This window comes from Melanerpes formicivorus, unplaced genomic scaffold (assembly GCF_026170545.1).
Source record: "Melanerpes formicivorus ecotype bairdi unplaced genomic scaffold, bMelFor1.0.p_v2 SCAF_17, whole genome shotgun sequence".
Lineage (NCBI taxonomy): Eukaryota > Metazoa > Chordata > Aves > Piciformes > Picidae > Melanerpes > Melanerpes formicivorus.
The window spans coordinates 425,209-452,702 of NW_027142369.1; the positions used below are offsets into that span (position 1 = coordinate 425,209).

Genomic DNA, 27,494 nt, shown 5'->3' on the forward strand with positions numbered 1-27,494 from the left:
GCGGCGGGGTGGTCCTGTTGTTTGGGCTGGGAGCTGCTTTCTGGAAGCTTCGTATTCTAGTCAGATTTTCAGCGCTCCTTACCCTTAGTTCCTTCTCCTAATGGGTGTCGCATCTTGTTTGCGAGCTGCAGGCTTCGCTGAAGCTCGGTGGTTTCCATGGGGTTTGTGTAAGAGTTTTAGGAAGCTCGTCGGTGCTGCCACTTCTGAGCAGTTAACCTAAAGCTTGACCTTTCTTCATAGTGTTATTCTTTTTCTGACAACTAATAAGGCATTTATGTGCCTGATCTCAGATTTTTTGTTGGCCAGTGAGGGTTTGGGCACGAACTTAGGAGTCTTCTGTTGTTCATACTCGACCCAGAGTGCAGAGGCTAAGGCAGAAACTGCAGCCTCTTCAGGATGTTCCCAAGCCTCTGGTTCATGCCTCTGCTGTTTAGGTTAGTTATCTTCTGAGACCAGGGATAATATTACCACACATAGTTTCTAAAAGGTGGAACAGTCAAAAGTGTTGCCTTCCCACTCTAAAGTTGCAAGCTGAGTAGAGGTTCTCCTGCATGTTCATGTTTCTCCAGGTGAAGTAATGGTCTGTTAAATTAGCCTCAGCCTATAGTGAACTTCAGTTAGTGAGCTGATGGGCTATCACTTGAGGACTAGCTTCGAAATGGAGAGATCATTTGAAACAGTTTGATTACTTCTGAACGCTAAAGTTTATATGTCTGCCAGCCATGCTCTGTGCCTCAGGACAGGAATGTGTTGCTTCACTGAAAAGACTGGCAGCTTACCATAAACGTGCCTGTATCACAGATAAAAGCTGAACTGATCAGTGATTACTTTGTGAGCATTCATTAATGCTTAAAACTGCCAGAGGTATAAAAATCTGCCAGTGGTGTAGGACACCCTAATGAAGACATCTACTGGAATGCTGAAGCAATGGGTTCGGAGGTGCTGCCAGTCATGCCTGCTGATCAGTGTGCCAGAGCTGCTGTGAACTCTGCTGGGGAGCAACTGGGATAAAAGGCACTTTGGTAGACCTGGCTTTCCTGCATTATATTCTCTTTATTGGCAACTGTCTGTCCCAGCTGGCAAATCATTCTTAGAAATAACTTACTTTATTTAATGCTGTTAGTGCTTGTCATCTTCAATTGCAGGCTGCTTGCTTGAAATACGAAGAAGCTGCTTTATTGTGCTGATTGCTTTTGAAGTACCCTGGCAGGCTTATTCTCAGATCAGACAGACATTTAAATGTCAGTTCTGTTGTGCCTGGCTTAATAGTAGGTAATGACTGCAGTTTGAAGTAACTGGCTGTGCATTATTCCAGTCTGCAACTGTAACTTAAAATCTTGATTTGTTTTATAATCGTTGGACTCAAATTGAGAGACAGGGATGCAGAACAGTCTCTGCTAGGCCCCCATGTACTACCAATATAAGTAAATGTCTTAAGAGTGTGAAAAAGGCTTCTGAAATGGCAAGTGTGCCAATTCCTGATAATTTCTGAATCCTGGAATGGATTATGAGTATAAAGATTTTAGCAGCCTCTCTGAGTATTTCCTACAGTAACTGGATTCTCTTATTTGCACTGCTAACTAGGACAAAGAAACAGGCTTTCACAGGCGCCACTGTTGGATTAAGTTCTCGACTCCACAAGATGTTCAGAATGTGTTTCAGAAGGACACCCACATACTTGAAGGTGCCAAGGTAATAGGTTGATTCCTTTAATGAAGTAACGAGTTCAGCTCTTTAATTCTGCCTTTGGTTGGATGTTGTAACATCCCAGTAGTGCCATACTCATTCCAAGTGGGATTAAGCATTTTGACACTTCAAGGTGTTCTTAGTGTTTCCTAAATCACTCTGGTTCATTCCCCTCTCTCAACCTCACAAATAGCTAGCACCTAGGCCATATTCCAGAGATGAAAGCTTCTTGCTCTGCTAAGGTAAAAGAATACCAATGCTGCCTAACTGTTCAGAAGCTGCCATGCAACTATTTGTAAAGACAGGTTTCTGCATCTAATGTGGATGGTTGGTGGCAGGAGGAAGATAACACAGTGTAAAGCTAAGCTTTGAACTTTAGCCAAAATTTTGGTTTTTTTCCCCTTCAGTTGTCATTTCCTACAGGAAAAATCAGCTGTTTGAGGGAGCTCTTCACTTAGGAAAAAGCTACACTAAAGCTTTTTCTAACATTGTTAATAAAGGAAAAAATACAGCACTTTGTCAGTCAGTGTCAGTGCATTAGTGAATGATCAAGAGATGGTGTACACTAAGTTAAAAACCTTTGGTCAAGTACCCATACAAAGGTATCTGTCATTAGTCAATGACAGAGCCAGATAACTATCATCTAGTGTCACTGCCACAAATAGAGCAAAGAAACTGGCCATCCCACTACCTCCCAAGCATTTAGTATGCAGTGATGTTGACAGGTAAGGATAAAAGGACAGTGAGTCAATGGCTGCCCAAAGCCATTAATGAATTAACAGGTCTCATGTAAAAAAATCATTAGAAATTTGCATTTAGTGTGTTCACTAAATAGGGGCAAAATATTAAGGGGATTTTCTTGTAGAGTTACATGTGCTTCAGCTGACCTAGCTACTCAGACCTAGTACAGAATGAGACCATGAGCCACAAGCAGGCTGGTGTAACAGACATGATCAGTGCATGTCTTTGAATAAATACAAATAACTCTTCAGCAGCATCCTGCCTAGTTTCTTCTTTTGAGAGTTTCAGTGCTAGGAGATGACTGGAGTAACATGAATTGGCAAGAGACTTCAGGGATGCAACATATTTGTGCTAAGGAATCAGGTCTGACACTGGTCATACTACTGCAGAAGTCTGCATTGGTTGCAGTTTTCAGTACCTGTTGCTAAGAAGAGATCACCTGTGAGCTACAAAAAATTAAGGAGTGGTTTGACAACTTCAGTCTTACAACTGTGACAAGCCAGGCAATAGGCTGAAGATACCTAGGATGTGAGCTGTATTCAAGCATCCAAGACATTTGTACGAGGAAGGACATGAATGAGTGTTTAGCATCAACCTCTTGGAAATTGTTTTGCTGCTTTTTATTCTTGAAGCTGTAAGCCAGCCCCTTTGACTTTACTGCTCAGGCTTTGAGGACTACTCTGAAGAGGTACAAGAGTTGAGAAATGAAAAGCAGAAGGCACCCAGTGATTAGCTGTAGTGGTTTGAGCCTTAGCTGAGAGTTAAAAGCTCAAATGGGAAAAGGCTGAGAATCTCTTCCCCACTCCCCCCCACCTCCTCCCTCCAAACAGGGAGAGGAGGAAAAAAAAAGGGTAAGGAGCAAATCCACTAAGCAACAATCTGGAGTCAGCTTGGAAGTAGAGAGGCAAATAATTTTTTTCTTCAAATTTTATATATATATATAACAATAACAGGGAAAAACAAGGTTCACAAGGGCAAGGAACACGAATGGATGGGAGTGGGACAGAAAAAAAAATACTAAACCAGTCTTTCTCTGAGGAGGTGCAGAGGCAGCAGGGAAAAGGATCAGGTCCGGCCACGTGGCTGAGGAGCAGGAGGGCAGCTGCAGTAGCTCTCATCCAGCAGAGGCAAGGCAGGAGCCAAAAAGGAGATCCAACTGCTATGATGTCCTGCTTTTTATACCCTAGCTGGGCAGGGAGGGGGAAGTGGAACAGACTCAGCTTTCCCAGGGGGGAGACGCCCTTCAGGGAGTGTAAAGGACCCGCAAGCCCTCCACCCTGCTTTCTTCTTTTGTTTTCAGAAAAAGGCATTAACCCACCACATTAGCTTTCTTAATCTCTTCCAAAATGCAAACTTCCCACTCTGTTCTAGGATAGGTTTAGACAGTTACCTTCTGTTAGTTCCACTTGAATGCACAAGCTTTAAGGTGCATTTTGCTGACATAACTAGCAATCAGTGTGCAAATTATATTCACCTTTCCCTGGCAGAAGCTTAGCATGTATGGTTATGGCTTACAATACTGAATCCATTATAAACCCATCTTCTACCTTCCCTATGAATGTTTTAGAAGCCCAGAAGTGAAAAATACTGAACCTTCTTGCCTAACTAATTTGAATCATTTCCATTGTTTGCAGCTCATGCTCAGAAGGCACTCTCAGAGAAGACGCAGTCAAAGGAGTAATACAAGTGAGTGAGCAGTGGAAGGAAGCTTTATTTCACTAAGTGTAAAGAAACAAAAATAAAGATTGAGAAACTATGAATGTTTGGTTTTAAAACAAATACAGCTGTTTTCGTCCCTTCTTCCAACGAACTGTACAGACTCACTAAAGGAACACCAAACCAAACTCCCTCACATCCACTACAGCATAAGACCATAGTTATATACAGCAGGAAAGCTTTTAAGAGAGGAAGTAAAGCTACCCACAAACACTAAAGCTGTAGGAAGGGGCTACATTCTTACCCCGAGATGCTGGGCAACAGGGAATCAAAGTCAGAGCACTTGCTAAAGAAAAATTCTCCTGTGAAATGTTTCAAAGTGGTCTCACTTCCTCTACTCTCCAGGGGCAGCTGTCCTGTGCAGAGCAATTTGTGTGTATAAACATCCACACAAGAGTCATGAACTGCTGCATTACCATGTTTATACACCTGGTATTAAAACTGCCTGGTGTCAAGTCCAAGCTTGTAGTCCATTTCCAGGAGCAGAGGCATTCAGTCCTTCCTCCTCTTTTTGCTGTCATGTTCATGCTCTTTAGGACGGCTGCTATCTGATGGCCTTTTAGATCCACCATGTTGCTTGGCTTCCTCCAGAAACTTATCCAAACCGAAGGGATCCTCTTCAAATTGAACTGGTCCATCTCGGCCCCTCCCTCTTGTGTTACGATCTGAGTTAGAAAACTCTTTTTCAGAGACAAACCTGCAAAAGAAGAGGTGATACTCAGCTGATTGTCTCTTCAAAGTGCTTATCAATAATACTGCTTAACTTTATTTTCTTACCTGTTGGTCTTTATTCGAGTCTCTAGGTCATCACCATACATGTCCTTATCCAGGTTTTTACTTGGTCTGTAGATATTTTGGGCCATATCCTTGCCACTTCTCCACGGCTGGTCATAAACATTGTAAATTTCATCCTCTCCTCCAGCAAAGCCGCTATCCATACCCTGTGAAGAAGAAAGAGCAGCAGTGTAGCACAAAGGAGTCTGCAAAACTTCTGCTAATTCATTTTAACATCAAGATACACTGATGGGGTCACAAATGCACAAAATGGTACTGTGCGATTTACTATCTATTTCAAATTAGTTCAAGCATGTAATCAGAATATGAATGGGTCTGGGATTAAGTCCAGAGACCATGACACAATCATTGCAAGCCTCAGCCAGGACCACTTTTCCAGAAAGTGCCGGGCAGGATTACAGGCCGTGTAATTACAGAATAATGAATCGTTTCAGGTCTTCCTTGCAAGTACAGCTGTCTAGAATAGCCAAGTGCAACCATACAGAAATGAATGTTATTCAGAATCTCTGGAACACATGATTTAAGCTGGTTGATACAGATGACAGACTTCTGTGCAAGCAGAAGTGCCAGCTTGTTCACTTTTGATTCATCAGCTTTCCCTTTGGCCTGCAACTCTTTCACTGGAGATGTGAAAAAATGATTGACAAACTGCCAGTCTATTCAGTGATTTTCTGAAGCCTAATCTAGGTTTTTCATCTCTGAATAGCATCAAGTTCAGGAAAAACAAACATTGCTGTTAAAAATCCTTCTGAGGCTATAGTTAACACAAGCAGCAATGGGAATAGAAACTAGTTACTGGCTTCTCAGAGATTTCCCTTATCCAGTCAGTACATTTGTACAAAAGAAAGTGAGGTCACTGCAGCTTGAAGGCAAAATAGCCTCTTCCTGCTCCCCAGTGAGGAAAAACACAAACCAAAACCCCTTGAATTTAGTTACACATTCAGAATATTCCTTTTCTGTTGCATCAGCTATGGATAAAGTAGATCAACAAGCCAATTAATATAGAAGGCTCGTTCAGAGTGAATCCACACCAGCCCAAAAAACAGGGTCCCCTTAGTATTCTGGGCATAGCCACTAAGGAAGGATGAGCATGTTTTCATAGAAAGCTACTCAGCTGTGGACAGGTATTTTTACCTTGCTTTGGTTGAATAGCCTCTGGTCATATTGGATTTCATTGGATGGCTTGGGGTTGGGTACTCCTAGGGCAATAACTTCACTGATATCTCTGTTCTCATTTCTCTGCAGCTTTGACCTGAATTAAAAATTTCAAGTTATTAAGTCAGTTAGTAATATTTGTTGACATACTCAGCTGCAACTTGATCTTGCACTAGCTACTAACATTTTCCTCAGAAGCCATATTTGACTGTTGCCCTTCCTTACTGGGTAACATTTAAGATTTGTCTCCTGGCAAAGGAAACATTTGGGAAAGTTATGTTCAGCTGGGCATGACATTTAAATTTGCTCTCCACTATCTGCAATTTACATCAAGCTGACTTGGTCTAAAATGTCATATTTGTTTTTTTGCAAGAATCAGTGTAATTATATCCTGGGAAGGCCAAGCAATCTAATTTGAAGATATTAAAGATTTTAAGCCTCCAGAAACCATTTGTGCTCAGAAATATCACTAGCCTGGGCAAACAAGATACTTCACCCTGCATGCATAAATCTAAGCTTACTTCAAAAGGAACGGCTTCAAAAAACACAGCCACTACTGATACTCTGGTCTCAAGTTATACAATCCAGGTTTCAGCCTTTGCTGTCAACATGTTAATTAAACAGGAATATACTGAAGTTCTGCTAAAAGAAAACCCACCCAAGCCCAAAAATCTCCTCCCCCCACCCTTCCTCCATCAATCTGGAAGATTGTAAATTTAGACGGGAGTACTGCGGTGCACTAACACAGCAAATACCATTTCATACAATGAATGACAGTGCTTCATACCAGTAAGGCACTGACATCAAGCAAAAGGAAGCCCAGTTAACAGGAGGGAAAGCCAGTGCCAGTACAGGAGTAAAGCAGCTTTTTTTGTGACTCACCTTTTGTCAGGGGCTGCCCTGGAAAGATTTCTGTCATGCTGCCTCTCTTTGCGCCGGTCATGTCTAATTTCATCTCTTTCTCGGGCTTCTCCATCCTCTGAACAAATCCAAGATTACTCATTATAGACAATTTTTTTAGGTTTGAATTGACTAAGCCACAGATGTTGGCACAGTGACTCTTTTACAGCATTTTTCAACAACTTGAACACATGGAAACCCACAGCTTTCTTATGCCACAAGTAATTAACTGCCCTTGACAAGCAGACCTAGCCAACAACTATGTTTTCCTCAGTTTTCAATCTAGGAAATGGAAACACATGTCCAGCTAGGAATTAATATCCTGAAACACCTACAGATCATTATATCATGCTTTTATACTATGAAAATACCATTCAAACACACAGGCATCTAAGTGCTTTGAAGATCATTCCATGAGTCAGTATCAAAGAACAACTGGAAGGGAGTCTAGTTCAGCCTCCTCCTGAGAACTGGATCAATGCTAAATACAAACTATGCTGCTCAGGGCTTTCCCTGTGCAGGTGGGGAAAACATCCAAGGATAGAGTCTGCCAGACTCCCTGGGCAACCTGTTCCACTGCTGCTTGTGCTCATGATGAACACTGGTCTCCTCACATGTAATTGGAATCTCCTGCTTCAACTTCTGACCACTGTCTCATTCTTTCACTGTGCAGTTTAGTGAAGAGCTTTGAGCTCTCTATAGATATGGGAAAGCTCCCATTAGGTGCCCACAAACCCGCACCTTCTATTGGCAGAAAATGCTTCATTCTCTCAGCATCTCCTGACAACCCAGATGCTCTAGACCCCTCATCATTCTGAGGGCCCTCCACTGAACTCACACTAATAAATCCATGTCTGTATTTTACCTAGGGGCTCATAACTGCACACAGTATTCCAGATGCAGTCCAACAGGTCACCAGTAAAAGGAAATGGTTATTTCTTGACCTGCTGCTTACACTTCTGCAGCTGTATCTTAGCATGCCCCTTGCATTACTGCTGCCAGGGCACACTGCTGGCTTATGTTTAGCATACTGTCCACTAGGACTTCCAGGTCCTTTCCAACAGAGTGGCTCTCCAGCCAGTCAGTTGCCAGCCTATTGGGAAGAGGTTTAGCATTTCCCAGATCCAGGACTTGACATTTTATGATTACATCCTCCACCCTCTAGACTGATCATAACTGCTCTGGAAGTTCAGCATCTTGATCTTGAAAGCGTCATTTCAATCAAAACGTCAGACCATAAGGGTTATCAATTCATTAATGGCTTTTGGGCCTAGTTATTGACAGAACTACAGTTCTGCAAGACCAGTCTGCAAGAATGGTGCCATTACCATCTTTGAAAACCTAAAAGATGGATCAGTTCTTGTAAACAAAGTTGCCACAAGCTTCTTCAAAAAACCATACAAACCCCAAAAGCCCAACACCCTCTGAAATTCTTAACAGTGTCCTGAATCTGTATACACTGACACACTGCTGTGACGTTCAAACCCAAATGCCATCAAACCAGCTAGTGAATTAATCAAATTCAGTGGCTGATCACATGAAGACTTGAAGAACAGATGCCATGATTAGAAATCAGGTTACTTCACCAAGCCCACACTTCATAGGGTGCCAGAAAATGCCACAGCATCTGAGGAACAAAGAAACATACCTTTTTCAACATGAGTTTTGATCCCTGCTCTTCTTTCCCTGGCTTTCTGAGCCATTTCTCGGAGCTTTTCCTCATGTTTCTCCTTTTCTTTCTGTGCCATCTTCCTCTCCACCTGGGCACGCATCTCTACTGCCTCCCGAGCCTGCACACATAAGATACAGTTAAAAAGACACAAAGGTAGCACCTGGGATGCAAGCAGATCTTGTGTAATGGAGTCATCCAGCATACAGGGCAAGAATCAAGCCACAAAGAGGAAGGTCAAAGCCAAACAGCCATAGCAGCTAGAGCTGCAAAGTAAGTCCCACAGCTTCTAATAATTAAACCCACATGAACCACTGATTCTAAGGCACTGGGGGTAAGACTTTATGTCTTAAGTTAGCTAAGAAGCAGGACAAGTGAACAAATGATAATCTATTCATGGTTGATTTTTCTTAAGGAAACTAAACATTCAAAGAGGGTAAAACCACATGGAACAAGAGTTTAAAACTGACCTTTCTGTCAGCTATATAGAGAGCCTCAGCAAGCTTAGCAAAGTTTTCATTGATGTGAACTGTCTGCAATCCTCTGCCATCCGCAGCCAGACGCTTATCTAATGGAATGGTGTAACCCTACAGTGGAAACAGAAAGTCAGTTTGTCACAGAAACCAGTATTATTTGTAATAGCAACCATTATGATGTTTATTTTATAAGAAAACACACACAGAGAACTCGGAGCCCATGGTTAATATGCCTCAATGGACCTCCTTTATAACTGGCTTCAAATTCATACCAGGCAGTCCTAAGATTTGCTCCAATTCTACACAGCCCCCAAGTCTGAATCACAATTTCCCTTTAACTCAGTTATAGTCTTTGCTTTGTGTTAAGAACTACAGACAAGAACTCCCCCAGCCTCTGAGCTCTTTTACCATTTGTGCTTAAAAATTGGTTTCCCTAATCTGTTTTCATACCTGTTAAGAGCTGATTCAAAATGAGACAGGGCAAAGCTGCCACAATATAAGAAACAACATACCAATTTTGCTCTCAAGAGCTGAAACCAAAAATTACCTATAGATGACATTTTAAGATTCTTTAATGAGCTCTAAAAAAAATCTGCTTTGGTTTTAGCATCTGTAACCTAAAATTTGATCCACTAATTAGCATCAGACCTAGTTCTACAGCTGTGTTGGGGTAGGGGAAAAAAAAATCTTAACAAAAACCCAGCATCCAAATATGCAGCTTTTCCCTCCTCTCTTTGGGAAGGCTGCTTCACAACAGCAGCTTGCTAAGTTTGAGAATGATTAGACCAATTAGTGCAGCAAATCATCAATTCTTCCTTCTCTCTGAATATAAACTCACTGGCTGATAAAAATCAAAGTAGGACATACCTACTCAAACAAGGAATGAAAACAGCTAAGCAAACCAGTGATGAAATCTAATTAGTGAAAGAATGAAGCAAATGGTACTTTCCACAAACTTGGGACTGCAGTATTAAAAAGAAACATGATTGGTTCTCTATAAATTGCCCTTCCCTTTTTCAGTTTAGATGACCTTACTTTTTGATCTCCATAAACTTTAGTTTCAGAGTCCTTGCATTGCATTATTATGGGTATTAACTAATGCCTTTTTTAGCTCTCAAAATGCATAATCAATATATTCTCTCTCATTTCTATGCTCCTGTCAATTCGACAAGCCTTATGTGCCAGGGAGAAACACAGAGTACAGTCATGCATTCTCCATGCTGGAAGCAGCCAGTTTACCTAACTCAAGAGGTTTAAATTCATTATTATTCAAGCTTATATCACTCACAGAAGTCCCCCAGCAGGGTGTAACACTAGGAAGATCGATTTATGACAACTTAATTACCTTTGCATTTTTCCAGTTTGAAATGCATGGAGGAATCTTCCACTCTTGCTGCTCCTTCACAGTCATCTGGATTTAACAGAAAAAGCAAAAAGCAATCTTTAGATTTATAGCAGAAAGAAATAGTGGTTTCTCTCTCAAATGCAGCTATGAAACTACTGGAATAAATCACAGCACAAAGTTCAGACCATTGCTACAAAACCCCCAATGCTTCTAGCGGCGGTAAGACGCTATTTGCTGCACTGTACCTTCGCCAGCACTGAATGAAGTCACAACAGATTTTCAACCAACCTCTTAAGTTTCTTCACACAGGCCTTAAATCACAGCCAGCCTTATAACTTTTGCACTTCTACTGGCAGTTTGAGTTGCAGGAAACTGATGAACACACATCTCTCAGGAGGAACTAATCCTTGATAACACAAATTAGTGTTAAGGATTAGCTTGTAGTGCTGTCCAAAAGCAGTGTCAGTGTACCAATGCTAAAGCCTCAGCCAACTCATCCGTGTCATGAACAAATCCAGCAATGCAGCCCTGCACATAATGTGTGAGAAATCTACTCAACCTTTGACAAGGTGCATGGGAAGACAGCTACTTTCAGAACTGCTCAAACAAAAAAACCAAAACAACTGCCCTGTGCATTGACTAGCACTTAACATCACATCAAAAAAACACTAAGAAGGTACAGAGAAATGAGCTACATGGAAGTTGCACTTGTGAACCCATCCAGAATTTAAAACTGAGAACAGCTATGGCATTTCATACCTTCCTACTAGGAGAGTGCATTACAGGTGCCGGAGGAGAAGGTGGTCCCCGTGGAATCTTCTTATTAATTCTGAACAATTAAGAAAATATTTACAGTCAGCATGCTGTGTGGAAATACACTTCAGAATCTTCTATCTGCCATGAAGAAGTTTTGTATACTTACTTAAATCTTGGAGGCTCCATAGGATCCTTTTGCATTTCCACCATCCGAATAACTCTCTGTTTTGCTCCAGAGTTGAAGGCAACACCTTGCTGAGATGGTGTGTACCTGAATAAAACAATCCAAGTGTCCAGTTCTCTGCATACAGCTAGATACTCCCTGTCCAACACCATTTTTATTCTGCATTTTCAGTTTACCCACACCAGTTTAAGACTTTGCCACTGTGAATGCCAGGAGCAGGTTAACTGCACAGAGGATACCGGACTGAATGCAGAGAGTCAATTACACCACACAGAATCTGTCTCCCTGGGGCTATATTCCCCATTTTCAGCCCAAATTCTGAAGTAGAAGAAACTAATAGAGTACACAGAGGATGCCACAATAGTCTTTACCTATGTGTGAATCCCAGGTGAGTACTTAGTGGTTATTTAAGAACAACTTCACATTTTTTTTTCCTCAGAATTCACCTCAGGCCAAGTCTAACCCTGCCATGTAATTTTTCTGTTTGTGGAAAATCATCACAGATGAGTACCAGCTTCCCAGTAATTCCATTTCCAACTGCTCATTTTATATGAGAGAATAACTTTCTTAGATGCCTTGTCTTGAAACTTTCAAGTAAAAACTGCTTTCAGGGCAGCATCATCAATAGTGCTCCCTGACAAACCTGTATTTTGTTGCTAAAGCAACATCTTCACAACGTGCCGCAGCTCATGACACGTTCATCACACCTCAAACTAGGTTCTTGTTAGTGAGGTAATTCAAAATATAAAAGCCAGTTTCATATTATTTTGAGAAGAACAGAATTTAAGAGGAATCTGTTTGCAGAAATTTTGAGGAACACCCCAATTTTAATCCCTTTTATACAAAACACCACCTTGCACACACCCCAGCACTACATACCGAATGTACTGTGCGGGAGCTAGTTTGTCAGCTGCTCGAACTGGCATGGCTGCTGCGACTTTTTGGGAGACTGACTTCTCCAAGGCTGCCCTTGTCTTCTCTGTTATCTGAAGACAAAGATACCACAGTATGTATCTTGTCATCTATGCAAGACATACAATATAATCACTTACAACTAGGCACATCAGTGCATGTAATACCTCTCTAATTGCCTCCTCGTCTGGTCTTTGCAGTTCAGGATCATCCACATTCATGACCTCTTTGGGCACAAGGTCTGTGTACTTGCTGTAAATAACCTGGAAGACATTGTATTTTATTAGTGTCAGTGAATAGGAATAAAAGTACATATCTCAAAAGGCATTTTTCAGACCTGGACTATACTGTAGGTACTAATTAAAACTTGCATAGAACTCTAAAAGCATTACAATTGCATACTCTCCAATGACTCCCACAGAACAAGAATATACTCAGGACACCGTTTAACGAAAGAAAATAAGGAATCTGATGAACATCATCATATAAATCACTCTCAGAGCTGGGAGTAGACACCAGCTTCTTGCTTCCCTTTCCTAGCCTTTTCCTTTTTCTTAACTATTTTTTGGTCTCATTTGGGGAACCTGAATTTGACACAAGACTTTTCCAGCAGCTACATTTTTACAATTTCATTGTTTGCTATTTCCTTGAAATAATGATTCAGAAATCTGTACTTGACAGTCTCCCTTATATAGGTACTTCAGTCTTCAGACAATGTGCAGCTAAAATTGGGGCTTACAGCTGCTAACAGTTAAGTACAGTGGAAGAACAGTATTAGATGGTTGCAGAAAAAAAATTGCATTAATGCTTCCCATTTGTCCAACAAAACAACATCAGAAAGTCTTAGTTCAAAAGGTTAAAAGTCATTACAACTATTATTTCAAGTTCATTCTAAGTGCGTGTCCCACTATGAAACTGACCTTTAGCCTCAGCATTAATTTGTCATTCAAGAGCCATTTACAGCTTCTCACCCTTCACTCCTAAAATTTGAAGTAGCATCAGTAATATCCTAGCTTCCCAGATGCTGAAAGGCATCTGAAGAGCAGTGTTCCTCTAAGGTAATTAAATCCAAGTGTCTTGCTGCATGAAGAACAAAGTATGCTGAAAGAGTTCAGCGTATCCCAGAAGACAAAGAAGAAAATAAAAGAAGCCTAAGAGGTGCTCTAAGATCTACAGTACAATGAGGTGGAAATGAGATGCATGAACTATTTAAACTCTGAATTACTGCACACAAAGGGTATGCTGCATTGACATGGAAGAAATCCATAATATAGATTAGAGCAGCCTGAAAATGCAAAAAAGTTTTGTCTCCATCATAAACCTGATACAGTTGCATGTTCTAACTGGAGCTGGGTTTTGAGACCATAAGGACAAGCAGATAAAGATGTTGCACTGTGTTGTTTTTCTAAATATTTACCTCCTTTTCAGTAATGTTGAGATATTTTATTAATTTAAGAGAAGACTTAGGTTGTTTGATATTGACATATGCCCACCCACTACCACTTTTCATCTACTAAATTTCAAATGAAGCATCAGCCTGCATTTCAGATATTTCATTTTGACTGCTACTGCAAAGCAGAGTCCTCTTCTAGGCAGAAACAAAATTCTCAAATTTTGGTTCAGCTATGTGATTCCCTCTCAGGCTGGGGCAGCAATTAGAAATCTGCATGCCATGAGAAAAAGAACCATCTTACCCAACTAGTTGTGCGAGATACCGCAGCTTATGGCAGGATTTAGACACACTCACATTCAGTCTCACAACACACCTGACAGACACAAGGGTCTTATCAGAAAAATCTTAACTTTTAACACAAAACCCTCCCATTCACATATTCTATATAGCCAGAGCAGCCCTGTACAGTACTCAATCCTACATGTAGGTCAAGAAGCTAACATCAAGCATTGCAGAATGAATTGTCTACGAATGGTTTCTTCATATGAAGCATAAAACATTTTAGAAGTCATTACAATTACTTGGTTGTAAGCCTGGCATATACACCAGAGGAAAAAAATTGGCAATAAGCTCTCAAACCATGCTCTATCACCAATTATGAGTAAAGCACACTTCTGATTATTGAAGCTATACTCCTGTTCTCTTGGCATGTTCTGTCACTAGTGACAGGTTCCCTTTCGAAACTGACCTACTCTCTCTGTAAATCACACAGTAAAAGAATAGCAGGGGTTGGAAGGGACCTCTAGAAATCATCTAGTCCAACCACTCCTACTAAAGCTGGTGCACCTACAACAGGTTGCTCAGGAACATATCCAGGTATGTTTTGAAAATCTCCACAGAAGGAGACTCCACAACATCCCTGGGCAGCCTGTTCCAATGCTCTGTCACCCTCAAGGTAAAGAAGTGTTTTGTCAGGTTTTGTGGAACTTCTGTGTTCCAGTTTGTTCCTGTTCCCCCTTCTATTGCTGGGCACCACTGAAAATAATCTGGCCCCATTCTCTTGATGCCCACTCTTTAAATATTTACATGTAATTATAAGACCCTCTCCTGGTCTTCAGCCAGGCTAAAGAGCCCCAGGTCTGTCAGTCTCTCCTTGAGAGAGATACCCCAGCCCCTTATCAATTTTGTGGCACTCTGTTGGACACTCTCCAATAGTTCCCCATTTCTGTTGAACCGGGGAGCCCAGAACTCAACACAGCACTCCAGATGTGGCCTCACTATTGTAGAGAGCTAGAAGAACCTTCCTTCCAAATGCTTCAACTGAATGCACAATCTTGATTACAAAAAAGAAAAATAAAGATTTGTGATTTTTTTTCCCCCTCCTCCTCCTTTTAATATCTCTGTCACAGCCTTGGGCCACCGAGAAGAAATCCAACTCACACAGACAAGTCATCTTTGCTGAAAACCAAACCAAAACCAAACAAAAAGAAAAGGGAATATTTACTCACTCTTGCATCTTAAAGACACTGGAAGCAAATTAATGTCCTTAATTTCCTAATTAAGGGGACAGAGCACAAGTCTCACTAAAACCTATCAATTATTGATGCATTATTTTAGCAGTGTGAGTAGAGAGCATTGGAAAAACCTATAGCAGCACAAGAGGTAAGCACATCTCCAGCTAATGCTGAAATCCTTCATCTGGACAACCGGACAATTACATCCTTGAATCCATGAGGTCACACATTGAGGTTCAAAGCTATCCAGCACTTCATGACTAGAAGACTTCCTGCCAGTCCCAAACAGGAGGCTTGTCAGACTATCTCATTTAGGTCAGCATTTTTCAAGGAAAATTATCTGAAGCAACTGTATTTTTAAATATGTAAAAGAACAGATGCAAGAGAAATGAACCAGTGCAACAGCAGAAAGTGCTGACAAGCCATCCAGATATAGGGTCTAGGTGATGGAACTGCTGCCTCTACAAGAAGTCAGAACACTAAATTCAACTTCAAAAATCCATAAACTGTAGCAAAAGCAAAATTTGCTTAACTCAGACCGAAGAAGTAGCTCATAGAATAGGATCAGAAACTCAATCTTGATTCTGACATGCTGCCAAGTAACTATTTCTCTTAGCAAAAAGTATTAAGACTGAAGAAATATTTCAATTAATACTACAGCTCTCAGGATAATGAAGCTTCTGTATGTAATCCTACTGACACTACTGTCAGAAGTTCTCACAGAAATTACCCCACAGTATTCAGGACAGATCACTTAAGAACTATTCCTTATGTCATCTCTGCCAATACTTTCTCTCTCTCCTGCAAGGCAAATCAATTAATAGTAGTTCTGCTACTTCCAGTGAAATAGATTCAAACTACCTAATTTCTCCCAAGTTTTACTCCTCCTTCAATCACAATAGTTCATCTTTACTCTCAACATTTATATCCAGCTGGGTGCAATCAGAATCAAGATGACCAAGAAGGCAGATTTTAGGATTAGAAAACTGTAATTCCAGTTCTACAGAGTCCAGATTTGGAAAAACCAACATGTCTTCCATTCTGCTAAAGTATGGCTACAAAAATAGAGTAATACTGCTTCAACATGGATGCCATATGGGAAGTTAATGAATGCTGGTACAGCTCTTCATGAATCAAACAGTGAATCAATGTCAAATATTAACAGATTAAATTTAACTTTACCTGTTCTAACTATTTTCCTAACTCTGAACCAAATGAGGCACAGAAAAAGATCAGTCATTTTTGCTTAAAGCCTACTATAATTTCTAGTTCTTTTTCAAATACACTCAGACCCCAGTCCGAGCAGTTCTGTTATATAAAAGGTAAATCTTATCCTACAGGTAAGTAAAGATATATTTGACAAGTCATAAAAGTGGGGATTTAACAACACTTTCTCAACCCCCACCCCCACTCCCCCTTGCCCTGCATCTTCCCCCCAAAATCACTACTTTTACTTTTCTACTAATCTGCTCCAATTTTTTATGCTTTGGGATAACTCAAATTTCTCTGTAGTATGATTTGGTTATCAGGTATCAAAAATTTAGTCCCAAGCCCCTTTCATTGTAATTAATATTTTACCACCCTCCTCTTAAATAATTCAAGAGACTACAGAACCCCAATGCAAGTCCCTTCAATAAAATCTTGCCACTGCTGCTGTTTGTTTAGTCTGACTGCTTTCTACCACATGAGAGCATGGAGACTGATTTTAACTCCTTTTTCCAAAGGTACTGCAGTAACTTACACTGCATAGGATAAGGATATGCTTGGTGTGACAACTTTTTTGACACTCAACAGAGTATTAATTAAAAAACCACCCTACAGGTATTATCTTTCTGCAACTTTGGCAACTGTAGGATCAGTTTCAAACCACCACAACAGAAAAATATGATTTGTTTTAAAAAGAAAGATCTCCCCTGATATTCTTGGAATGCTCACCCTATTTTTTGTTTTAAAATTTAAGCTTCATTGTTTGCTTTTCTGTTCAGATAGGTTCCCCACTTCCTCATTTGCAGTAAGGCATGAGGCATTGCATACCAAAAGCTTTTACGGCATCCCAAACCAAAGCAGAAGTCAAATGACTTTGAAAACTATTCCTATCTATCAACTGAAACACCCTTCGTAGTTAACCCTCTTTTTTTCCTTTGTGTTACTCTGTTCTTTACAGCAGATGCCTGCTAGAAGAAGCAGCTGGTCATACACTTGGTATAGCACAGTTTTCCAGCCTCCAATACCTGCTTAAGGGAATTCAACTTTTTATGTCGTCCACTGTCACGTTTGAAAAGGCAGACTCCTCAAAGTGGTCTCCTCAATTCTAGTAAAGGCATCAAGATAGTGTCACCTCTTTGTTTGCAGAGAGACTACTGTATACAGGAAACCGAAGCTGGTTCCCATTAAAGCAGATGAGAATCCTGACATCACTGAGCTTAACGAAAAAAGTGTGAAGTGTAACTACTGGCTATACTTTCTGCAGCAATTAAGAAAGAAAAGAGCACCCAACAGTACTGAAAACAGCCAGAAGCATCCAATGTTAAGTTAGTAGGATACTAGGTGTAGTGTTCTAAAAGCTGAACTGCGTTTTCTGTCTTTTTGTCCTCCCAATACACACTGAAACGAGGCTGCCTGTCATCAGGCCTGTTTTCAGTTTCTCCACTGGAAAGCTCTCTAAGGAAAGCTGCTGTGTGGTAGTGAGAGAAAGTTCAGTTCTCCCACACACACAAAGAAACCATGGCTAACCCAGTCAGAAAAGCAAAGATATGAATAAGCTATATTTACAAGCAGGATGAAATTCAGATTTATATATATACAATATTTACACAAATATACAGCAAAGAATGTAATATAGCAAAAAATTTTCCCTCCTCCAGCCAGGAGGGTCCCCCCCCACCCCGCACCCCCTCTTCTACCCCTACCTCCCTTTTTTCCCAAAAAGGGTTAGAGAGAGAAAAGGTTATTATTAAGGAGGAAATTCTGTTAGCTAAAAGCATATGCCAGAATTGGTTTCTTATCTGGTTAGCTCAGTTAATTCAAGGTCAACTGCACAGCTGTTGCTCAGAGAGACTGCAGACAGACAGACTGAAAAAGACAGACTGTACTGACTGAGATTCAAACTGAACTAAAGCTAAACATTTAAAATTGCATTCTACCAATCTACCAATGAAATTAGTTTAGACTTATCTTTGTTTTCATTATCTCACCAAAACATTCAGCCAGAGTGTTCCAGTAACTGTCCCTTTCTCAAAAGCACAGCCTAAGTTTTGTGTAGCAACTCTCACCATTTCCACCTACTTTTTAATTAAGTAACAGAAGATCACACAGTGATCTCAGTCAAAATTCTTTGGTTCAGTTCTTAAAGTTTAAGAAAACACTACACAAACCCCTTGGCTAATGCCAGACCAAGGAATTTAAGTACATGCAAATACAACTTTTCCAGGTATACATGCCAGTCTCCACATCTGAAGAAGCATTACCTTGTCCTTTGATTGTCCTTGTCGAGCAATTGCATCGTATTTGATTTTTCCTTCTGCATCCACCTGAACAGCCAAAGCATTGGACATTTTCTTCTTCCGGCCCATATCCAATGGGTACTGGGCCACATGAATTTCTGGGAATGCACCCCCATCTCCAAAATCCTAGACAAAAGAAAAAGTACTGAATGATTGAAATACAAGAAAAACAAATTTAAACCTTGTCAGAATACTCTAGTAACTTTATTTCAGCTGGTAAGAGAATAATGGACTATAGAACTGACACTTATTAAAAGACCCTGAAGTGCATGGACATCTTGTAGCAATTGTTCCCTGCACAAAGCAACAGCTCATATCAAGTGACTGGAATGCACAGGCACTACAATCCTACCAACAGCACATAATTAAGTATTTTTAATTAATATACAAATTTTTTATTATACTTTCAAAAGCTTACCTTCTGTAATAAAGGAACTGTGGAAATACTGAAATTATGAAAGTTTTTGGATTGGCTACTGGCTATTTGTTGCTTTTCACATCATAATGAAGTTAAAAAAGCCTTCCATTGCTTTCAAAGCCTGCAGCTCGTAGCATTACAATGGTATGAAGAGCAGGCTATCCTCCTTCCCTACTCTGACCTATGGACACACAGCAAAGTGGGCCAGCATGCAACAGCCCAGCCTTCTTAGAGTTTCCTTCCTCTCTCATTCAATGTATTGCTGTAAAAGCATTTAATGGACAGATAACAAACTACTTAAAGCAGACCATCCTGACACAGCAACACCAAGCAGTCACAACGAATTGATACTATTCATGCACCAACTTCAGGATATGTTCTCAAATGCAATTCTTCAGAGAAGGCCTCTGCTCAAAGAAGCATGAGTATCACCCTATCACCCCCTCCCTCTGCTGCAATGGCACTACTCACATGGAGTCTGATAACAAAACAGACTAAACTATCTCCATGCTCACCATGTGACCAAGTAGTTAACACCACTGCAACAGAATGTAGTCTGAGGCTAGAATGAATGAGGAGAATACTTTCAAAGAACAGGCCTATGCCATATTTAAGTGTTCACTGAAATATAGCTCCAGTTTAAATGTCTTTCACTGGGTGTCCCACAGTCAACGTTTAGTTACAGAACCAAGGTTCAAGTACTAGCCAAAAGAAGTCAGTCCCTTGTCAAGATAGAGTAAGTACTAAAATATTAACTTGAGTAATCACTAGTGTAGTGAGGGAACTCTACACTGCATGTAATAAAGGCACAATCTTTAACATATGCTTTATCAAACGCTGAACCTACATAAAGAGGTTTTCTTTTAGAGAACCACTGGAACTACTATTTGAAGTCACCCTATCTAGTACTGATGGATCACCATGGCACAATGCTGGATCCATCTTCACGAAACTGAGACTCAAATAAGGGCAAGGCTGTTAATACCTCATGAAATCAGGATTTGAGAACAATGAAGGATCATACACAAAATACTGTAGCAAAACCACAACAGTGTGCCTTGTCCTGAGAGCACTGGCCTGTGACTCATCAGTGTAGGTCTCAGGCATTATTGTCAAACATTTTGAAATCTGCAAGGTCCTGTCTCACAGTCAGAAAATATACTAAACCAGTTTTCTAATCGGAGCTACGTGTCTGTATTTTCCCTTCTACCTTTTAACATTTCCAGTTGAAATTAAGTTAAACCAGCAGGGATTACAACTAAACACAGACAACACTGTCCAACAGCCTTCTGCCATACTTCGAGTCTGTGGTAATTTTTAATTTTCCTTCCAACCCTAACGATCTTCTGCTCCAACTTCAGCTATCTGGTGTTAAGAGCAGAATACAAGAGTGTTCTCTTTGTTGATTATACTCACCTTCACTTATTCCAGACAAAATCTGGAAGGAATATTTAACAAATGACAGAAAAACAATATAAATGCCTCTCAGAGGATCCTTGCATTGACACATTGCAAATTGGAAATACCACAAGTGTATTTCCATATTGCAACATAATCTCCAAAGGGAAGAATCCTTATACCATCCTCTTTGCTTAAACCTTCGATGACAATCTGGTGAACTACAACAACTTCCCCCAAAACCAGAATATATTAAGCAGTTTGGATGGATATAACACACATGGTATAGCTTTGCACACTTCTGAGCTATGCTCAAGATGCTTAAGAGTTTATTTCTACTCCTGAAAATACACTCTTTCTCTTCTGATTAGCAGACACACTACTACAGCATGAATTTAGTATCTACCTCTAGGACCCGTGGTATCCATCCTTTCCGGTAACCATAGGGGGGAGGTTCCCTTCGTGATGAGACTAGAGCAGTCTGCCTAGATCTTTGAGCTCTTGCTCTTTCTTCCAGTTCTAGCTGGTCTTGAGAAAGCTGAGTTGGAGCTGGCAAAAAACTGCATATGCCCAGAGAGACAGGAAAGAAAGAAAAAAACAAACACACAGCAAGTTAATTATCATAAATTCATTTGGTAACATTCAACTAGGCTTCAGTCTACTGCTAAATTATTACTTTCTCTACAATCACTCTATACAGATTAAGAAAATTTAAGAAACTGGAGTACTGCATTCATAAACCTGAGAGCAGTAGGACAAAAACAACGTGCGATGTTTCAGCTGGAAGATTCCTATAAAAACTGATGCTAAATGCATCCACATTCACATCCCGTCTGAACACGAGTGTGGCAGTGCCCATTAACCGACAGGAACATTACATGTGACTCTGTACTCTTTCCACCGCTACGGACTAGTGCCAGCAAGTCGCCCTTCTTTTCCCACAGAGCAAATGCTCACAAGGAGACACAACAACCTCCCTCCTTAACATCACATAGCTCCCGGCCAAAGTTAAGAAACTAATTCGCAATTTCTTGACTTCCCATTTCCAGCTCGTCTAGATTACAGAGTCCTTTTTATGCGTTTATTAAGGAAGTGTCCACCTCCGGAAACATCTGCATTCTGGAACAGCCACTGAAATTAGACTCCTGAGCCTTGCGATGAACGGCAACAGCTTGTAACAAAGACTTGTCGCCTTCCCTCACGGCAAGGGAACTTCGACAAAACCCTCGGGGACCCGATCACCTCCGGCCGAAGCGGAGATGCGCTCCTTCTTTGCGCAGAAAACACGCGGAGACAAAGCCCCTAACCAGCGGCAGTCCCGAACACCCACTCCCACCAAGACGTGACAAAAGCAGGACGCGGCCCGACACGGCCCTCCCTCAGACCGCGGCCTGGCCTAGCCTACTATCCGGCTGGTGGCCCGACTAGGAGAGGCCCCTCCACCAGGAGAGGCAGCGGCCCCGCAGTGCTCTCTCCAGGAGCATCCCCAGGCGAGGTTCTCGTGAGCCGGAACCTCGCACAGTCGCTGGGAAGCTGTATGCAAACCCAGGAGATCAGTCACCCCAAGCAGGCCGAGCAGTGCCAGGGAGACCTACCTGGTAAGCGCCATCTTGCCGCCTCCGTCGTCTTCTCACGAACTAGGCCGCAGCGGAGGGGAGTTGTGGGATATAACGGCAGCTGCGCATGCGCCCAGCCCCGCCGTGGGTAGCTGGGACGGCAGGGGGAGTGGCGCGGACGCTGACGCGCGCCAATGCAAGGTCCGGCGGGAAATGTCTTTCTTCCGCCTCCGCGGCGCTGAGGGCCGTTGGGGCCGCTGCCTGCTCCGGGGCGCACAGGACTGAAGAAGGGGCTGCGTCCGTACAGGCTGGTGGCGAGGTTACAGCCACTCCCGGGCCTGGCAGACGGCTGAGCTGTGCGGTCCCGCGACCACGGGCCCGGATCTGCCGTCTGACGGCCACAATCTAACGAACCCGCCCCAGCCAACATGCAGGGTATCTCCCGTATTGCATGTTTGGCCCGCTTGGACATCTTCCTCAGGCATTCCTGGCCTCTTGGCCAGAGGAGATGAACACAGTGGAAATGGCCCAATCCCGAGAACATCATACGAGAAGAGCAGGAGCAAGAGCAATACTGATCCTTTAGTAGGAACGACACATCAATATCAGTGATCTTGAGGAGTTTGAGAACACCCTCAGTAAGTTTGCACATCACACCAAGTTAGGGAGGAATGTTCATCTGTTGGGAGGGTAGGAGGGCTCTTCCCAAGGACCTGGACAGGCTGGATTCAGGGGCTGCAGCCAACCATACAGGCTTCAAGGCCAAGTGCTGGGTCCTGTAGTTTGATCACAACTGCATACAACACTACAGGCTTGGGGCTGAGTGGCTGGAAAGTTGCCTGGCACAAAGGGACCTGAGGATGTTGATGGTCAGCTGGATTAATGTGGTGGGTTGAAATTACACCACCCCCCTCCCAAATTGCCAGACTAGCTCAGTTGAAAACAAATGAAACTCACTTACAAGCAAACCTACAATCCAGAAATACGGAATGCAATGCATATGCACAAAATACTTACAGGTATTTACAGTTTATAAACAACACAATAACCCCCTTGGACAAAACCAGGGAGTTACCAACAGCTTCCCCCTCCCTGCTCCCTTCCCTCCCCCCTGTACACAGGACAAGAGAGAGAAAGGAAAAAAGCAGAGAGTTGCTATTAGTACTTAACCACAACAAGAATGCATTCAAGGTCAGAAAGCCAGCAGAAGCAGTAGCTAGTATCTGCCAGAGAGAAGGAAACTGAAAGTTTATACAAACCACTAGTGAGAGCAGAGTTGAGTGGTTTCATATCACCACCTCAGCTGCTTGGAAGAGGAACCAAGCTGGTGGAAGGGCCTTGAACTGGTCTGCTGAGGAGCAGCTGAGGGGCCTGGGATTGTTCAGCCTGGAGAAGAAGAGGCTGAGGGGAGGCCTCATTGCTCTCTACAACTACCTGAGAGGAGGTTGGAGTGAGGTGGGGGTTGGTCAAGTGCCAGGACAAGAGGAAATGGTCTCAAGTTGTGCCTGGGGAGGTTCAGGTTGGACATTAGGAGAAATTTCTTCCCAGCAAGGGTTCTCAGGCACTGACCCAGGCTGCCCAGGGAGGTGGTGGAGTCCCCATCCCTGGAGCTGTTTAAAAGCTGCCTGGATGTGTTGCTGAGGGATGTGGTTCAGTGGCAGTTGCTGAGCAGCAATAGTGGATTGTGAGCTCTGAGTGAGTGTTGGACTGGATGATCTCAAAGGTCTTTTCCAACCTCTACAGTTCTGTGTTTCTGTGTTTCTACTAACAAAGTTAGTCAGACCAATTGGATTATTTAGACCTTATCATGATTTTCCTTTTGCATTCAGTAGTGATTTATTTACATTCTATCACTTTCTGTTCAAGACTTGTGGAAAATTTTCTAGGCACAGCCTAAAACTACCACACTGTGGTCAGGTGGCCAGCAGTGTGGTCAGATGGCCACGGCGGCCAACAGCATCCTGACCTGCATCAGGAAGAGTGTGGCCAGCAGGACTAGAGAGGCGATTGTGCCACTGTGCTCAGCACAGGTGAAGCCACACCTTGAGTACTGTGTTCAGTTCTGAGCACCAGGGTGTAAGAGAGATACTGAGGTGTTGGAGCAGGTTCAGAGAAGGGCAACAAAGCTGGTGAAGGGTCTTGAGACTAAAGGCTTATGAGAAGCAGCTGAGAGAGCTGGTGTTATTTAGCCTGGAGAGAAGGAGGATGAGGGAGGCCTGTCTCAGTCCAGAGAGGGAAAGAGACTCAGTTCTTTTGAACATTCCTGTGTTGTGAAATTAGAAGCACAAACGAGGCCAAAATATCAACAGCTAGACTATTTATTACATAAATAAAGTGGATGGATCAGAAGGGGAGAGAGAGAAAATAGAAAGTGAGAGAAAAGGAAAGGAATTGTTTTACCACACCCCTCACCCCCCAAGACAGTTTGAGTCTGTGGAGGAAAGGTGCTGCAGGAGATGTTGGGTCTGTAGAGAAAGGGTGCTGAGGCTTTGGCTGGAGAAGAGATGTCCTCTGGGCAGCCTCTTCAGCTCCATGAGTTGCAGCAGGTGGAACTTAGGACACGGAGAGAGGGTTCTGCTTCCTCCAGGCTCCATGGTGATGTCTCTCTCATTTTTCTTTCAGTTTTTCCTCAGAGCAGCATTGCCCCAGGCTTTTCCTTCTCTCATTTTCCTTCTCAGCAGCATTGTCCTTCTGTGTTTTTCTTCATCCGTGCTTTTCTTCTGTGCTTTTCTTCTACTGAGCCAGTAGTTGCTCAAGTCTTTTATACAGTTTTTAGTCCTTAGGTATGTGTCCAAGTATTGTCCCCCAGGAAATCAGGGGCCAGGTGGTGAATCCATTGTCTCACCATCCTCCCTTTCCTTGATACTTCACACATCCTCCCTTTCCTTGATACTTCACACATCCTCCCTTTCCTTGATACTTGACGGGTGGAGATTATCTTGGTTTATGCATATTCCTGAGGGTGGCCTCGGTCCATTGTGATGCCAGCTGTGATCCAGTGAGCAATGTTATCTTTGCACCTCCCCAAGGGTCGTTCCAGTGGCTCTGCCCAATACCCATCAGCTATTGTCTGGGCAAGCAGCAAAGGTGATTTTATCTTTGTTGAGTCACATCAGGAGAGACAAGCTTTAGTTTCTCACAAGGCGTTAGGCCTATACAACTATCTGAAGAGAGCTTATAGAGAGGTGGCTGTTTGCCTCTTCTCACAAGGTCAGACTGATAAGACAAGAGGTAGGTGTGTCATGGTAGGTTTAGTTTAGACATTAGGAAAAACATAAACTGAAAGGGCTGTCAAAGACTGGAACAGACTGCTTCCAGAAGTGGTTGAATTGCTATCCCTGTGATGAGCAGGAATTTATTATTTAAATTTATTTAAATTATTTAATTTTTTTAAATAATATTTTTTAATTATTTTTCAATTATTTTTTTAATTATTAAATTATTCTTATTTAAATTATTTAAATTAAAAATATTGTTGAGTTTAACAGAGTAACAGAGTTGATAGGGAACTCCCCATTGTTAGCTGGAATGCTGAAATGCAGGAAGGGGGAGAGGATTACACAGACAGCATTTGCACAGATAAGAAACATCAGGATTTCTGTAAGATACTTCTGTTGTTTTTAGATAGATAACCTTTGTATGGATAGAAAACATCTGGGCTTTTTTGTGAAATATTAACATACCTCTCTCATTTTAGACAGATAACTTTTTGTATGTAAGCCTGCACAAAACTCTGAAGACACACAGGTCTTTTGAAGGGATTTTACCTGTGTCCAGCGCTGAAATAGAAGCATAATACAAGAAACTTAGCGAGCCTCTTGTCTTTCTCTAAGTCACCTGTATCTGGTTAAAATCCATCTAGATATGGCACTCAAGGATATGGTGGTGTAGTGGCCCTTGGACAGTTAGATCACTGTTGGACTTCACAGTATCACTAAGGTTGGAAGAGACCTCGAGGATCATCGAGTCCAACCTATCAACACAGACCTCATGACTAGACCATGGCACCAAGTGCCACGTCCAATCTCCTCTTGAATACCTCCAGGGATGGTGACTCTACCACCTCCCTGGGCAGCACATTCCAATGGCGAACAACTCGCTCGGTGAAGAACTTTCTCCTCACCTCGAGTCTAAACCTCCCCTGGTGCAGCTTGAGACTGTGTCCGCTTGTTCTGGTGCTGGTTGCCTGGGAGAAGAGACCAACCTCTTCCTGGCTACAACCACCTTTCAGGTAGTTATAGAGGGCAATGAGGTCAGCCCTGAGCCTCCTCTTCTCCAGGCTAAACAATCCCAGCTCCCTCAGCCTCTCCTCATAGGGCTTGTGTTCAAGGCCTCTCACCAGCCTTGTTGCCCTTCAAGTTCAAGTGTTCAATGTTCAAGTGTTTCGATGTCCTTCTTAAACTGACTTGATGATTGTGAAGGTCTTTCCCAACCATACTGACTCTGATTATGTGGAAAGGAAAAAAGAAAAAGAGCTCTCTACAATACTTCCCTCCTCCTTGTTTGTTTGAGTTTTTTTCCTCTTCTTTTCTTGACATCCTATCTAATCAGATAGTTTCTAATGAGCTCAGTAGCTTTACACCTCAATCTAACTGATGGTGCCCAACTAAAAAGTAGAGAATACAGAGCAAATGGATTGGAATAACATTTCTTATTCTCCTATCCGCTACATAGATAGCACTGAATTGAGACATGAGAGGCTGTGGTGGGTTGAGATTATCCCCCAACTAATTTGGAGAACTAACCCCCAGAATAAAATTGCCAGACCAGTTCAGTTTGGGATGGAAGCAAATGAAGCTGTATTTACAAGCAACCTAAAATCTAGAAATAGGAAATGCAATGAATATGTACAAAATACACAATCTTTACATGCATTCACAATTTATAAACAACACAAGAACCCCCTTGGGCAAAACCGGGGGTTACTAATAGCTTCCCTCTCTCCGTCCCCATTGTTAAAGGGTGGAGTAGGAAAAAATACTTCTTGGGGAGTTGTAGGTGGAGCTTTACATGGGTAAATGGCTATTTGTGTTGAAGTGGCAGTATGTGGTATCATATATAAACAAGAGAGATGTATTTAGGAACTGCTATAATTATATTGGTACCTAGTTAATCGAAGGGAGAAGAGTCCCATTGTGCTAGGCATGGTTCATCTAGAAGAGAAACAGAAGCTGGTAGAATGATTAAGAAGTATACATAGTCTTTATTAGTAATAAAAAAACCCATACCATTAGAGGCAGGACTTCCAGTCTTCTAGTGATTTTGTCTGTCATCCTCAGATTAGCAGGCCATACTAAATTAGTCTGCTGTAATTTCTAGGATGGGCAGATTTGAAGGAAGGTAAGGACAGTCCTGTTGCAGTTGCTCTCTGCCCAAA

The 27,494-nt window shown here is 42.0% G+C and overlaps 1 protein-coding gene across 1 annotated transcript; it reads right to left on the reverse strand.

Annotated features, from left to right (window-relative positions):
• Positions 1 to 4,118: 4,118 nt before the first annotated feature.
• Positions 4,119 to 22,234, reverse strand: SNW1 (SNW domain containing 1). Its single transcript, XM_068148660.1, has 14 exons — positions 22,157 to 22,234; positions 20,968 to 21,121; positions 18,710 to 18,871; positions 12,503 to 12,598; positions 12,303 to 12,409; positions 11,406 to 11,510; positions 11,243 to 11,312; positions 10,484 to 10,549; positions 9,133 to 9,249; positions 8,642 to 8,783; positions 6,976 to 7,072; positions 6,073 to 6,190; positions 4,921 to 5,084; positions 4,119 to 4,840 (listed from the first exon to the last, which is right to left on the reverse strand). The coding sequence occupies exons 1-14, from the start codon at positions 22,168 to 22,170 to the stop codon at positions 4,636 to 4,638; spliced, it is 1,617 nt and encodes a 538-aa protein (XP_068004761.1). The 5' UTR covers positions 22,171 to 22,234; the 3' UTR covers positions 4,119 to 4,635.
• Between the last annotated feature and the right edge of the window lie 5,260 nt (positions 22,235 to 27,494).

Bases quoted from the DNA above. Each gene is read 5' to 3' on its own strand.
- SNW1 (XM_068148660.1), bottom strand. The intron at 11,511-12,302 runs GTATGTAGTGCT...TGTTTTATTCAG, and splicing joins GCTCCCGCACAGTACATTCG to GTACACACCATCTCAGCAAG. The intron at 8,784-9,132 runs GTCAGTTTTAAA...TTATGTGTGCAG, and splicing joins TCTATATAGCTGACAGAAAG to GCTCGGGAGGCAGTAGAGAT.